Source organism: Mirounga angustirostris, unplaced genomic scaffold, assembly GCF_029215605.1.
Source record: "Mirounga angustirostris isolate CCGP_5_RB_7025 unplaced genomic scaffold, mMirAng1.0.hap1 SCAF_13, whole genome shotgun sequence".
Taxonomy (NCBI): Eukaryota; Metazoa; Chordata; class Mammalia; order Carnivora; family Phocidae; genus Mirounga; species Mirounga angustirostris.
Genome location: NW_026991721.1, coordinates 14,989,334 through 15,003,715, shown reverse-complemented (window position 1 = coordinate 15,003,715; position 14,382 = coordinate 14,989,334). Strand labels below are relative to the sequence as shown.

The window sequence follows — 14,382 nt, the reverse complement described above, 5'->3', positions numbered from 1 at the left end:
AATACCCGGTATCATTGATTTCTGTCTACAAGCTGAAGAATGCTCCCAACTATCTCTTTTCTCCTTGGGTCTTAGTAAGGATCAATGAGTCACTGTTAGCTCCGGGTTCTTCCTGATAGCCAGGCAAACACACAAAGGGCTGAGGAAGCACGGGTAGGCCGAGCAGGGTCAGCCTTTTCAGAGGGACTTACTTCCACTTCACCCTAGGCTTCCTTCAGCACCATCTGTAAGCTGTGCTTCTGGGCTGGGCTCAGTGACTCCCTCACACCTGGGACCTTCTGGGGCTGCCTGAACATAGCTAGGAGCTGTCCTAGCTTTCTCAGTGGTGACCACGCTCTCATGCAGATTATGGTTCCGATCTTCTCAATTTTTTTTTTTTAAGATTTTAAGGAATCTCTACACCCAACATGGGGCTCGAATTCACAGCCCTGAGATCAAGAGCTGCATGCTCCACCGACTCAGCCAGGCAGGCACCCCTGAACTTCTCCACTTCTAGGGAATATTCCCTTTGAGAATATTCTTCTTTCATCTATCACTTACATACTATTTGGAAAGAAGGACGGGCATTTATCCCCACTATCCCTGCAACGTGGGAAAGAGTTGGCACCTGGCTCTTGTGGGACAGCCGGAAAGATGAAGTCTCTGTGGCTCCTCTTTTGATTGAGGCGTGTGCCTTTCTCTTCCTTGGTCAGTGATGCTTGATTGCAATCACTGTTTACAGAGGTAGCTTCCTCTTAAGGGACAGAGCTGGGGCCTTGTCAGGGGTGCCACACTCAGCCAGGGGGCCAGATGCCCCACAGTCCTGGCCTAGTTTCTTCTGGCATGAGTCCCTCAATTCTGTCTTCAGAGCTGACTCTGAGAAGCAGTGGTCTTCCCAGCAACACCTCCCCCCCATTTGTAGGGCTGATCTATGAAGCCGGAAGTGAGCAAGCACCCCCTCACATCAATCTGGTACTTCACACCCACTATGGTTATTGGTGGGGGTGTTGGCTGGCCTGGCAGTCAGCCAGAGGCACAGCAGCAGCTTGGGAGGAGTGACGGGGCGGGGGGGTGGGGGTGGGTGGGTGGAGCAAAGCAAAGGAGAAGGGAGGGCCTCACTGCTAGGAAGGGTGGGGTGACCGGGCTACCAGCCACCCTAATGGCTTTGCACAGGGGCTACAGGGCTAGTGTTCGTCTCCTCGCCTGTCATCAGAATGTGGTTCCCTAGAGCGATGGGAGTATTTCCTGAGGCCCTTCTTCTACTATCAGTGGGATTTTAGTACCACCAAAAGATGCCCAAGGGGCTTGTGACCTCTGTCTGTGCTTGGAGAGAGTGCAGAGGCTAAGACAACAGAGGAGAAATCAAGAGGCAGACAGAGAGCAGGAAGCGGGGTGCAGCTGCCGGTGTCGGCGGACGAAGGCAGACAACCACCTGTTCTGGGGGGAGGGCTGTAACCCTGGCCAGCCGGCTGCTGTGCCCTCGGGAACAGCTGTGCCAGAGCTCTGTCACCAGGGGAAGGGCGGTGAGCCTCAGGCCAGCTGCCTATCTACCGGAGAGACAACAACGCTGAGCTCCTACTGTCCTATTCGTTTGTTCTCCTTGTTCTAGGCCAGAGACCAACCACAGACTGTTCAAAAGATGTGAACATTCTCGCTTCTCCTCTCTCATTTCCCTCCGTGTCAATCACCTGACCCTCTTCAATGCCTCAACGTGATCTAGAGCTGCATGTTTTACCTGAGGTCTTAAGAGAGCAATGAAATTGGATGTTCTTGTGGTATATTTTTCTGTGGAAGAGCGTACATGGTTTCCATCAGAATTTTATTTATTTATTTATTTTTTAAAGATTTTATTTATTTGACACAGCGAGAGAGGGAACACAAGCAGGGGGAGTGGGAGAGGGAGAAGCAGGCTTCCCACGAAGCAGGGAGCACGATGCGGGGCTCGATCCCAGGACCCTGGGATCATGACCTGAGCCGAAGGCAGACGCTTAACGACTGAGCCACCCAGGCGCCCCCATCAGAATTTTAAAGTTATTCATGATAGAAAAAAGGTTAAAAAACCAGCTGTAGGAAAGAGTGCGGAACTAGAAAGTCAGGAAGCCTAATTCTGTCACTGATCTATCTGCTGGGAGGCCTGGGCTGAGTCTTCCCGTCTTTACCTGAATACTGCTCCATCTTCCCTGCCTGAAGCCAAATCCCACAGATACGAAGGGGACTGAGAAGCGGAGAAGCTGTGAACAACTTAGGACAAAGTCATGTCTGTCTTAATTTACATGGTTCCCTCAAATATGCAGCCCTAAGATTTGGGGCATTTGCCAGAATGACCCAAGAATTCAGGAGAAACAGCAACCCCACACAGGCAGGCCAAGCTAGCTCTCCCTCGGGCCAACGCGACTTGGTCTGTGGTGGGCCACTGTTGGTGGTGTCGACTGCTAGTGCCCCCTTGATCGGGGAAGAGGCCTGAGTTCCTGCGGCTACGCTCCCCACGCAGTCCAGGATGGCTCCAGCCTGCTGACGCTGGATGTCGCAGACGACATATGGGAGACAAGAGAGAAGAGAGGCCAAAGCCAGCTTCATGTTTGGCTGAGGTGTCTGTGACTCACACCAAGTGCGGAGGCCGGGTTTCAGACATAAAAGCCTTTGAGGGACCACGACGAACTGGAGGTAGGGATTCTGCCTCTGTGGGAGCAGGTCAATTTTACAAGGGAAGGGGATGGGAGTCTGGCTGGGACAAAGGTTTAGTGGCTGGAGCTACAGACAAGACAATGTTGAGGAAGGATGTCTTGGAGAAACAGGGAAAGAAAGGCCTGTAAACTACAGTGTTGGTTAAGAATAAAATTATGGTCCAGAATTCTGTGCCAGTTTTGGAAAAGATGCCTATCAGAGTCCTCTTATGAACTCCTAAGAGGGTGAGATAAGATAATCAGTCTCGTGTGCTCTGGGGAAAAAGAAAGCGCTCAGAGCAGACTGATCCCAGGACTATGGTCAGGCCAGAAGGAGGGCAGAAAAGGACAGATCCAGCGCCAGGACTAACAGCGGCACAGTCGCCAAGGAGGCTGGTTTGGTTCTGGAAAGGCACGAGCAGCTAGTGAGGGGGGCCCTCTGGACACAGAACCTGAGGAGAGTGCAGCTGGCAGAACCGCGGTCGCAGACGGCAGCCTCTCTTTGGGAGGGGTTCCAAAAATGCAGGATAGGATGAAAGAGCTGCCCTTAGAATTGGGTTTCCTTTCCCCTGAGCCACTGACCCAGCTCAGCTGACAAGGGCTCAGTCACCAGTCACCTACCAGGCACAAGAACTGACCCAAATACACACCCTAGGAAAAATCACCAAAGGCCCTATCAAAAGGCAATGCAGACACTTCCAATAGCCAGAGACCCTACCAGAGCAGTCACGCCATGCTCTGTGATCCACAGAACACCCCTGGAGAAGACTCTGCGCCAAGTGAAGGACAGCATTAGGACGGCGTGGAGGCAGAAGTGGCATTTAGTCGGCTGGAACCCTGCGGCGGCCCACGCAGCAATCAGCCTGATCTGCACTGAAGCACAGAGCTTCACGTGCCCCACCTGGCTGGGTCTGGAAATTGATGACAGACCTGGCTGACTCCCAGGGTCTCAAGTGAAAGAAGAGACCTCTATCCTCCACAACACCAGGGGAAGGGGAAGGGGTGTCATCAGGACCCAGGACAGAAGTGTCCCCTCCTATCCCCTACTTCAAGACCAGATAACAAGCATTTTGATTCTAAATGGAACTTTTCAATTTGCCTTCACTGTTACGAAGCGCAAGCAGAAAGGAAAACAGGCAGGACACAGAGCCAGGCTGCTAGAGATCAGTGGCCTGACAAATTAGGGCTTTAACAATACTCTATTTCCAATTTTATTTCTTAAGTTATGTCTGTGGCATTTACACAAACCTAAGACCACCTGTTGAATTTTTCAAAAGGCGTTTAGAAAAGAATCTTTGATATCTATGCTTTTGCCTGCAGAGAAACTTTACTATCAATAGGTAACCAGAGAACAAGAGAAAACAAAGGGAAAAAATACTGCCTAAAATTTAAGAAGACATAATAACTAAACCAGTCTTTTGAAGATTTCTGGGACAGAGAGCTAACCCTAGCAACCCTAAGTGAAAAGTACCCTTTATGGAGTGACGCAGAGAATGAGGCAGGCTCTAGCAGAATTTCTATTTCCCATCTACAAGACCCCACCTCACGGCCAGACCCACAGATGATGCCGATTACTCCCGTCCTCGGCCTGGATGACCCCCTCCCGCCCACGCTGCCGCCCACCCTAGGCCACTCACTCTGGTCGGCAGATCACCAGGTCTCCTTTGTTGGTACCATAGGCCAGGCCAAGCCCTGGCTCGGGCAGCCAACGGGCAGAGTTGATGCTGACATGTCTCCGCTGGTCGGCAGGCATGGGGTAAAGGACGTTGAAAACTCTCTGGGTGGGGGAGAAAAGAGGGAAGAAAAGAGAATTCGAGGAGAAAAATTTGTTACCAAGAATAACAAAGTCCCTTCTATGGCCGGAAGCAAGTTAACCACAGGGAGGAAAGAAGGCCTCTTACACATACTGGCAAACTTGGGAGGCTGGGGCCCTCTTACTTTAGGAGGAAGGCTACAACTCTCTCAAGCAAGACTAGGGCACACTTGGGCTTTTCTGCAGGAAGCTTGCTTGTGCGCTCCTTACAGCCTTTTAGCTCTTTTCATGGCTTTAAGGCAGCCCCCTGGAAAGGCAGTCAGAACTCTGTTCACCAGAAAGGCCTGCCCCTAACTTTCCCCTGACCAGAAAGACCAGTGAGAGTCAAGCTCAACTGGGAGTCCCGTTACCATGGCAATCACAGCTCTCACAGCAATGGGGAACTGAAGGTGATAGGGGGGCGGGAGGGGGTGAAAACACCAGAGAACATTCTTAATTCATCTAATTAAAAGCAATGTTAAAACTGCTATTGTTAAGGAAACCTAAAAGGTGCACTAAGATGTAGGAAGCAGGGGAGAGGGGGATCTTGAACCAGGTACGTGATTTCTTTCTAGCTTATATAAATCGCCATTAAATAGATCGTTTCCATTTCTCCAAGGGAGAGAGTCCCCTTCAATAGTCGGCTTGTTTCCAAAGCTACTATTTTCTCAGGAGGCAGCTTAGCTGTGGCTAGGGTTTGGACCGGAGGTGAAAGAAAACCTCCGATCTCTCTGGCCACTGAGCTGCACCCTATTCCACAGCAACTTTAGTCAGAGACAGGGGCAGGGCAGTGGGAGAATGAAGGATGAAGACTTCCTTTCGAGTCAGAAAGCCCTGGGTTGGAGTCCTGACACCACTTCTCTAGAATAGTGACATCTCCAGATCTCAGTTTAAAAAGAGACCGCACTTGGGGTGCCTGCGTGGCTCAGTCAGTTAAGCATCTGACTCTTGATCTCAGCTCAAGGTCATGAGTTCAAGCCCCACATGGGCAGGAAGCCTACTTTAAAAAAAAAAGAGAGAGAGAGACAGCACCAACAGCCAAATGACTGGAGAGATGAAAAGACATGTGTAGAAAATGCCTGGCACAATGCAAGCTCACTGCTTAATAGCTGTTGCTGTTATTACCAGGAATCTGCACCTGGGGCTTTAAAAAAGGTCGTTAGGGTCTATGAAAAGGAGAAAGCCAAGAATCTATAAACTGGGGTTTTAGTCAAGGTTTTCCCTTTTGGCCTCTTCAGGCTTTAATCTGTAAAACGGGGATGAACTACATCTGCCTTTCCCTGCCCCCTGATGGAGGGAAAAAAATGGGAGACCAAACGAGATGTGGTTCAGAAAGTAATATTCAAAAATGAATTTAGGGTGGTACAATAATTATTACTTTTCAGATTACCTGGATGAGAGATTTAAAATTCAAAAAAAAAAAGGAAAGAAAGGACATAAAAACTGGCTAAGGGTCCACTGCACGTACACAAATGAAGTGATAAGCCCTGGATGCGGGAACGCTTGTTCATGTGCCTTGGGCATCTACCTGAAAGGCCTTCCCCGGGACGGGCTCTAGAATGGAGCGCAGAGCAAGCAGCACGAGTTCTCAACATCCTGACACCTACACAGAGAAGCCTGTTGTGACGATTTCCCAGGCTTTGTGGTGCTGAGAAATGTGCCTGGGCAGCCGGTGGCACGTGCCAGAACGGCCCTGCGCCGTCCGGAAGTTGGATGGGTCTCTTACACATAAGGAACTGGCTCTCTTTTGAGGCATAAGGCTGACTGCCCCACGGCTGCCGCTTTAAGAACCTCCCCCGCCCTCCCTTTCTGTAACTCCAAATGTAAGAATGAGCAAGAATCTTTTGTGTAACTGAGGAGACTACTGAAAAAGAGCCCAATGGAGTTTATCAATTTCTAAACTAGTCATACAGAACGTGGTTGCTTGACCTTCGGATCGTCTCTTCCTTGCACATATGAATCAGGGAGGCGCCTCCAACAAACCTCCGCTACTACTCTCTTCCAGCCTCGATGGCCGACTCTCCATGAAGATGGCAGCGCCTGCCTTGCTCTGCGCACCTCATCAACCCTTTTCCTTCACATCAGGGGCTGGGCTGTGGTGTCTTTACCCTTTCTCACAGAGGTTTTCCTTCCCAGAAATCAATGGTTTCTGTCCCCCCAATAGGTCAGATGGTTAAATATGAGTTGACATATACACTCAGAGGACAAAGTGGCTGGGATCTAACCAGTGTGGCCAGTGTGGCCAGGATCACTGACTGTTTAATTTTCCTTCGCCTCAAGGGTCGGTGGCATGAGTGAGGGGACACCCAGGGTTAATTAAGGAGGGATGTGTATTAATCTCAGTGGGTTGGGCGAGGGGAGCTTTGGTCTTGGCCTGTGGCGGCCCTACAAAGCTTCACAAAGGAGTCTCACCTAAAGTCATGATAATTCATAACTTCAGGGAGCTGGGCAGAGAAAGTAGCCATGCAAGAAGGGGGATAATAAGGTTAGTAAAATAGATGCTTTAAGGTTGTGCCGAGTTTTTTGATGGAGGTCTCAAAGAAAAGCTAAGAGAACTCTTCTAGAAATGTTCCAGACCAGTAAAGAAGCAAACAAGCCTCTCACATGTCACATATTTACCTTTTATAGTTGCTGCAGAGAAAATAAGCAAATACTATCAATTTGCTTCTAAGTACAGGAACCGACTTTAGAGACAAAACCCTCAAGAGACCAGTATGATGGATGACCAAGCTCAGGTGAGACAAGGTCAGATGGACAGGGGAGAGGTCATTAAAGGTTGAGACCCCCAGACCTTGCTGCACAGATATTCACAACCTCCATGACTATAGTAGTCATGGCGCACTGATTTGTCCTCGGACTATGGCAGTCCCCCCTGGTCCCTGACCCCTGTCAAGTCCTTAAACACCGTTGAAAGGGCAACTCCCAAGTGCCCGTCTCCTCCTATGTTTGGGTATTAAGACTAAATCCCGCTTTGTGGCAGGAAGCCAGAAAATGCCACGTGAGGATCAGCAGCCTCCAGGACTCCTGATAAGCACTTGCTTGCTTATCACACTCTAATACGGGGGTGGGAAAGAGGGAGAGGAGAGCAAAACATATGGGGGGTGGCTAATGAGAGCACAGAGGATGCCGGATGGGCAGAACACTGCTTTACAGTCCTGAAGAGGCCATCCAGTCCAATACTCCTGATTCACACATGCCTGAAACTCAAGGAGCCCAGAGGAAGGAGAACCTGGCCCATTTTCAGAACCATCCAGAGATGTAGTTCCCACTCTGTTCTCTGGCCGGAGCTCTCAAAGCACCTCATCGAGGGGGGTATACGCCTCACAATTAGTCAGTCCTAGCGACAAGAAGAGTATCTGCTCAAGAAGTTTCCCAATGTGGACAGGAGGTTCGGTAGCTCTGGCTACTCCCACACCATTTAGGGTTTCGGCCAGCAGTCTTTCCAACCCAGTGACTCAGGGAGCAGTCTCCTCCCAGACGCCAGTGGGGACCAGCCCTGGCTCTGTAAATTCAAGGTTCATCTGCACTGACAAGAAAGAAGATCTGAAACAGTGTTAAGGGACGGCTCTGGCCTTCCCTTAAAGGCACCCCAAATATATCTCAAGTAAAGGTTTCCTTAACACTCGTCCAGGACAAAACCGGGTGGGCCTGCCAAAAATCCCTCTCTCCCTTCTTCCCCATGAAGCTGTACCACCGAATTCCATGACACTGGAGGAGGATTATCCGGATGTGGGGACCCTCTGTGGGCCTGGATGGAAAACCCCGCTGCTGATTCATGTTGGCAGAGTCCTAGTTTCACCTGTCTCGGCTACAGCTGCTCCCTGGTAGATGACAAATGCTGACAGTAACCCCCCTCCCCAAGCAGACTGTTCTCATTTCTGTCTAACATCCATGAAGGGAACTGGAATCAATATGCTAGAAGGAGACTCAGTGCAGTCTCAGCACGTCACCAGGGAATGAGTCAGGTCGCCAAGATCTTTACGGTTCCAAGGGAGTGGGAGAAGATAACGATTCTTCCACTTCTGGGGTCCAAGACCATCTCTCGTACCCCTTGCCCTTCCATCCCTCAAACTAAGAGCAAGTAGGAGCAAAAGAAAACAGCTTCCAGGGGCGTCTGGGTGGCTCAGTCCTTAAGTGTCTGCCTTCAGCTAGGGTCATGATCCCAGCGTCCTGGGATTGAGCCCCGCATCCGGGCTCCCTGCTCAGCAGGAAGCCTGCTTCTCCCTTTCCCACTCCCCCTGCTTGTGTTCCCTCTCTCGTTGTCTCTCTCTCTGTCAAATAAATAAATCTTTAAAAAAAGAAAGAAAACAGCTTCCAGATCAAAACTAAAGAGGTCTTGTTTCTTGTTCAGAGGTGGACAGGAAAAGAATGAGAGGCGACCAGAGTTGCTCACTGGGAAACCTTCCTCTCCACCCTCTTAAAATTTAGAGGAAAAGTATTGCTGCCCTCAACAAGATGTTTTCTTTCCGGCTGCATAGCAATAAAGCTCAGACCATTAGTCCAAGCAGCAAATGGCACTGTTCAGATCAGCTCAGTTAAGAAGCTGAAAGAAAAAACTTTGTGGTTATCTTGTTTGGGTTTGGGAAGCTCATCATCTGTAAAACTGGAATGGCTCCACGGTGGCAAGAGGTCGCGTGCACTCAGCAGATCTTCCCTGTTTTAACTAAGACAATGGAAGCTGGTGGTAGGGGACAACTGGAAACTGAGGCTGGAAGGCCCACGAGAGAAGGCACAAGCTAAGGGGGCTGTGAGGGAAAAAGGACATGTGAAGAGGAAAAATGCCTTATTGGTAATGATGGAAATCGGGGAGGCCTTAAGCTTTTAGAGAGGGTTACTAGAGGAAAATTAACTCTCTGGAAAGAGGGAGAAATCAATGGGAAGGAGATACTAAGAGACAGCTGACCTTTCCATTGGAAATGGATGGCTACACATCTTGTCAGAGGCTGAGAAATGTACACTTCCCAGAGCAGGGGGGGGGAGAGACTCTGGTCATCTTTTCTTCCTTTTGAGCTGCAGACTTGCTTAATGAATTACTGAAGTTTCTTCATCTCTAAGAAAATCTGATTGTTTTTCAGAAATTTTCATTTCTTTTACTGTCTCTAAGCCTTCTTTACATTCTACTTTGGAGTTTAGAACTTGTAGGAGGTTGATTTTAAAGTGACCATTTAAAAATAAGGGGCTCCTGATTGGCTCAGTCAGTTAACTGTCTGCCTTCGGCTCAGTCATGATTCCAGGGCCTGGGATCAAGCCCTGCATGGGGCTCCCTGCTCAGTGCGGAGTCTGTTTCTTCCTCTCCCTCTGCCCTTCTGCCTGCTTGTGCTCGCTCTCTCTCTCTCAAATAAATAAAATCTTAAAATAAATAATTATATATATATATTAATCTAAGCAAATATATATAATTCAGAATACCAGCTCACCTACCTCTTCCCTTTATTCAGCTGAAGCAGGAATAAATCTGCCTAGACCACCCTTGTCCAAACCAAAGTTCTCTCAGCAGAAAAGAAGAGCAAGAGCTCCTTCTTTTTTTCTTTTTAAAGTAAGCTCTAGGACGCTTGGGTGGCTCAGTCAGTTGGGCATCTGCCTTTAGCTGGGGTCATGATCCCAGGGTCCTGGGATCGAGCCTCACAAGGGGCTCCCTGCTCAGCGGGGAAGCCTGCCTGCTTTTCCTTCTCCCTCTGCCCCTCCCCCGGCTTGTGCTCTCCCTTGCTTGCTCTCTCCAATAAACAAAATCTTTAAAAAAAATAAATAAAGTATGGGGCACCTGGGTGGCTCAGTTGGTTAATCAACTGCCTTCGGCTCAGGTCATGATCCCGGGGTCCTGGGATCGAGCCCCACATCGGGCTCCTTGCTCGGCGGGGAGCCTGCTTCTCCCTCTTCCTCTACCTGCCACTCCCCCTGCTTGTGCTCTCTCTTTCTCTCTGTCAAATAAATAAATAAAATCTTTTAAAAAAATAAATAAATAAAGTAAGTAAGTAAGTAAGTAAGCTCTAGGCCCAACGTGGGGTTTGAACTCAAGACCCCGAGATCAAGAGTCACACGCTCGACCTACTGAGCCAGCCAGGTGCCCCCTTTTCTTAACTTTTGGAATGTGTTGCCCTTGGCTGCCATTGACAGTCTGCTGCCTTGAAGTCATTTCTAGCCAACCTCCTGTGATTTACTGAGACCTGTAAACTCTGTCTTATTCACTTACTCCTCTCAAAGGGATCCCGCAAAGACAGTCAAAGGGCAAGAATTTTATTTTTCAATTGGCTTGATGCTTTCCAAAGGCCATTTCAGGCTATTAGGATCAAAGCAGAGAGGTTCCTTCAGCTGAGGGACCTACTTTGGTGCTAAATGAAATACTGAGGCACTTAATGCTCCTGGAATCCCCCCAAAATTAAAATAATTCCTTCCTCCTATTCCCACATGTCTGTGCACAGCACAAGTTCTTGACCTTCCCTTGGCTTCACAAATCTCAAAGGAAATGGCCAAATGAGTAGTTGTTCTAGATACTCACCTTGGATAACAGTCTTTCAATATATTCCAACACATTCCACATGTTTTAGCTGATATATATTTTTGGAAGAGGAGTGTTGAGGATGGTTAAACATTAAAATGTTTTGTATTTTATACTTAAAATACATTAAAATATGTTCAGCTTCTACAAATGCAAGAATTGGTTCTCCTACCAATTCTTGAAAAAAACAAAACATTTTGCCTTTTGCTTTTGAAACTATCTACTGGGAATCTCTCACCATGTCTCAGGGCCGGGACTAGCACCCCAAGAAACCGATATTGGGCACAATTGTGAAATGAGTAGGACACGCCCTATTTTCATAAGGGTTATCTCCTTGATACTTCCATTCAATTACCATCACTAAGACATGTGCTAGACATACTGACTGGTGCTGGTGAGCAGGGGTGTGTGTTCATGCATGTGTGGGGAATACACAGAGCACAAGATATCAAAGGGACACACATTCCTGGAACAAATGCTGAGTGTCTCCTGTGTGCCCCGTGCAGTGAAGGCTGGGAATACAGCATTGCAAAGACCAGTCGAGAAGCCAGTTGTGGGGGTGCCTGGCTGGCTCAGTCAGTTAAACATCTACCTTCGGCCCAGGTCATGATCCCAGGGTCCTGGGATTGAGCCCCGTGTGGGGCTCCCTGCTTAGCAGGGAGTCTGCCTCACCCTCCCCCTCTCCCCCTGCTGTGTGCTCTGTCAAATAAATAAATAAAATCTTTAATAAAAGCAAGCCAGTTGTGTGGTAAGAGAGCAGGGTCTAGGTCCATTTTATGCATGGCATTCCCCAACCTCACAAAATACCTGGCCCATAGTAGGAGCTCAATAAAATTTTGCTGAATGTAAAGAATAATGCACAGAATAGACTGCACTCTACTAAGAGGCCATGGGGGAAAAGAAATCATTACAGTTACCCGAGAGGAATCTGTCATGGAAAAATTCACCTAAACTAATTGTAGCTCTGTTATTTTTAATGTTTTATCTTGCCCCCTCCCTTCTCTGACAAACTGCATCAGAGACACCCCTGATTCTCCCCTACTCCCTCCCCCTTTCCTGCAATGTGCTGAAGAAAGGAACTTTCTGAGGATAGATGCTTTGTACCACATCTCAGAAGTCAACTTTAAGATAATTGCAGCGGAAGCAGCTTTTAATCAACTGACAGGCAGCTTTAAGAAAATTAATGAGGACAAAATCTTGGGAAGGAGTAAATCATTTCTGACAACAAAGCTGTCTCTCTTTTATCCCAATCTCCCCTTGAAGAAATAGTACCCTTCCAGGATACAAAAATAAAATACCTTCATTTTTGGTTTTTGCCACTCCCAAGGCCAAACAAGATTAAGAAAGGCTTATTCTCTTAGATTTCTGGAGATACTCTGGGATTGAACTAAGTTCTAGATCACTTTTGAAAATCAAACTTTCAGAATCTAGGGAAGTGGATTATGTCACAGGCTAAATTCAGGGCAAGGAGGCTACAGTGAAGATTACATACTGAAGAATGGAGCTAGGACAGGCCCAAAGAGCCTGTACATGTTAGTTACATAAATGCTGGTCAGTGCTGACAGCACTAGACACCCATCCTGCCCCAGGATCTAAGCTACAATTTAGTTGTGACTAATTTGAACACTCTGGATACCAAGCCTTTTCTGTGGTTCATTTTAATGAACTTATAATAATAATCAGTCATCACTGGGCTCTGTAAAGATGGCTGTAAAAATGACCGAAAATGGCTATAAAAAGAAGACAACCGATGTTTCTTTATAATCAGGATGACTCTAAGATATCCATTAATGGGCATCATAGTGATGTATCCCATCAAAGGATAACAGTAGGTGGAATGCTGGAAAAGGGAACTCCAGAAGTACTCCTTCAGATGGGGAAGGGCCTGGAGCGAAAGATAAAGATACTGCTTCTCACTTTTTAAGCTGAAGCATCTCTGTATTCTATAGCACGCAGGCAAGCAGGCATGGGCTGGCAGTTAAGAGCTCAAGTCAACTGTGGGCAGGTAAGAATTTTAATCAGAAATGGAAAAAGGCCTCACGGCATTGGTTCTTAAAGTACTATCACTAGGATGCTAGCATGATCCAGAATGCCTTAGGTGGGAGGTACTCATCAATTTCTCAACTTCCTGTAAGTATCTGAAAGATCTGGTTAATAGGAGCCATAGACATAAATCAGATGAGGTTCCAGAGACAGGGTGAGAGCAAAAAGGAAAAGGACAAAGTTACACTGACAGGTGAGGTCTAACTAGAATCCCCATGCAGTCAATGATTGGTTTTCCATCTTGACTGAGTGCGCAGTCATCGGGAGGGCCTGGTAAAACAAGGATGGCTGGGCCCCACCCCTAGATCCTCTGATTCAGCAGGTCTCACATGAGGCTGAGAATCTGAATTTCTACTAAGTTCTCTGATGATGCTGATGTGGTCCCAGGGGAGTACACATTGAGAACTACAGCCCAGTTACTTTTGAGTAGATCGTAGGTCTGTAAAAAAAAAAAAAAAAATGGTAACAAAGCTCCTTTCCTTCCCTGCTTCCTAGGACTGCTTGAGGATGAGGGGGGATACATTATCTCTGGAGCCAGAGTTCCAGAGGAAGAAGGTGCACAATGGGGACAGTCCACCACTGAAGAGCAGAACTCTCAAGGTAAAGAAGTAGGGGAGGAGGGGAGTGAAGAGGAAGAGAGAGGGGGAGAAGAGAGGAAAATGGGGGAGAGAAGGGGAAGAGGAAGGGGAGAGAAGGGAGAAGGAAGGGGGAGAGGGAGGGAAGGAGAGAGGGGCTGGTCTCTTTCCAGCACCCCCTCCAGACCAATAATCTATCTAGGTAACAGTTGCTCGACACCTGAATGCAGTTTTACCACATAGCCACAAAGAAAAAGCTTTCAATAAAATTGACCCTTAAGTATTTGAGGCTTTACCTTAAAGAGCACTATGCTGTTCCACAGAGAAAGGAGAGCTAAACTGCTTTCTGTCCTAGAGCTCCTCCCATCCAAGTCAAATGATGGTGTCCTCATCCATCACTTCTCTCTTTTTTTTTTTTAAAGATTATTTATTTATTTGACAGAGAGAGACACAGCGAGAGAGGGGACACAAGCAGGGGGAGTGGGAGAGGGAGAAGCAGGCTTCCCGCCGAGCAGGGAGCCCAATGTGGGGCTCGATCCCAGGACCCTGGACTCATGACCTGAGCCAAAGGCAGACGCCCAACGACTTAACCACCCAGGCGCCCCTCATTCATCACTTCTGCCAATAAAATGACCACAGAGAAAAGCGAACAGCACTGGTGAGATTCAAGCAACCCCTGCCTCTAGGACCTGCAGGGATTATGCAGTGAGGACCGCTTCAGTTCTTACTGAACCACTTATGTGCCCACATCCCCTACCTGCTGGGGGGATGGTCTATGCATCTGGGAAGAAGAGTAGACAGCATTTTACTTCCTGTGTTGAAAGCACTAATCCT

The 14,382-nt window shown here is 48.1% G+C and overlaps 1 protein-coding gene across 19 annotated transcripts in view; it reads right to left on the bottom strand.

The window, feature by feature from the left end:
• Positions 1-14,382, bottom strand: part of AMBRA1 (autophagy and beclin 1 regulator 1) — a 173,684-nt gene that overhangs the window by 11,746 nt on the left and 147,556 nt on the right. For 17 of the 19 annotated variants that reach the window (XR_010406873.1, XR_010406872.1, XM_064576526.1 and 14 more), the window contains one exon: positions 4,280-4,419. The exons of 1 other annotated variant lie outside the window; for it this stretch is intronic. Coding sequence is in view for 15 of the 18 variants with exons in the window: in XM_064576526.1 (XP_064432596.1) it covers positions 4,280-4,419 (140 nt within the window). In the remaining 3 variants the exon portion in view is untranslated. Of the gene's footprint in view, positions 1-4,279; positions 4,420-14,382 lie in introns of those variants that run through there. One more of the 19 variants, XR_010406874.1, reaches the window with a different exon arrangement.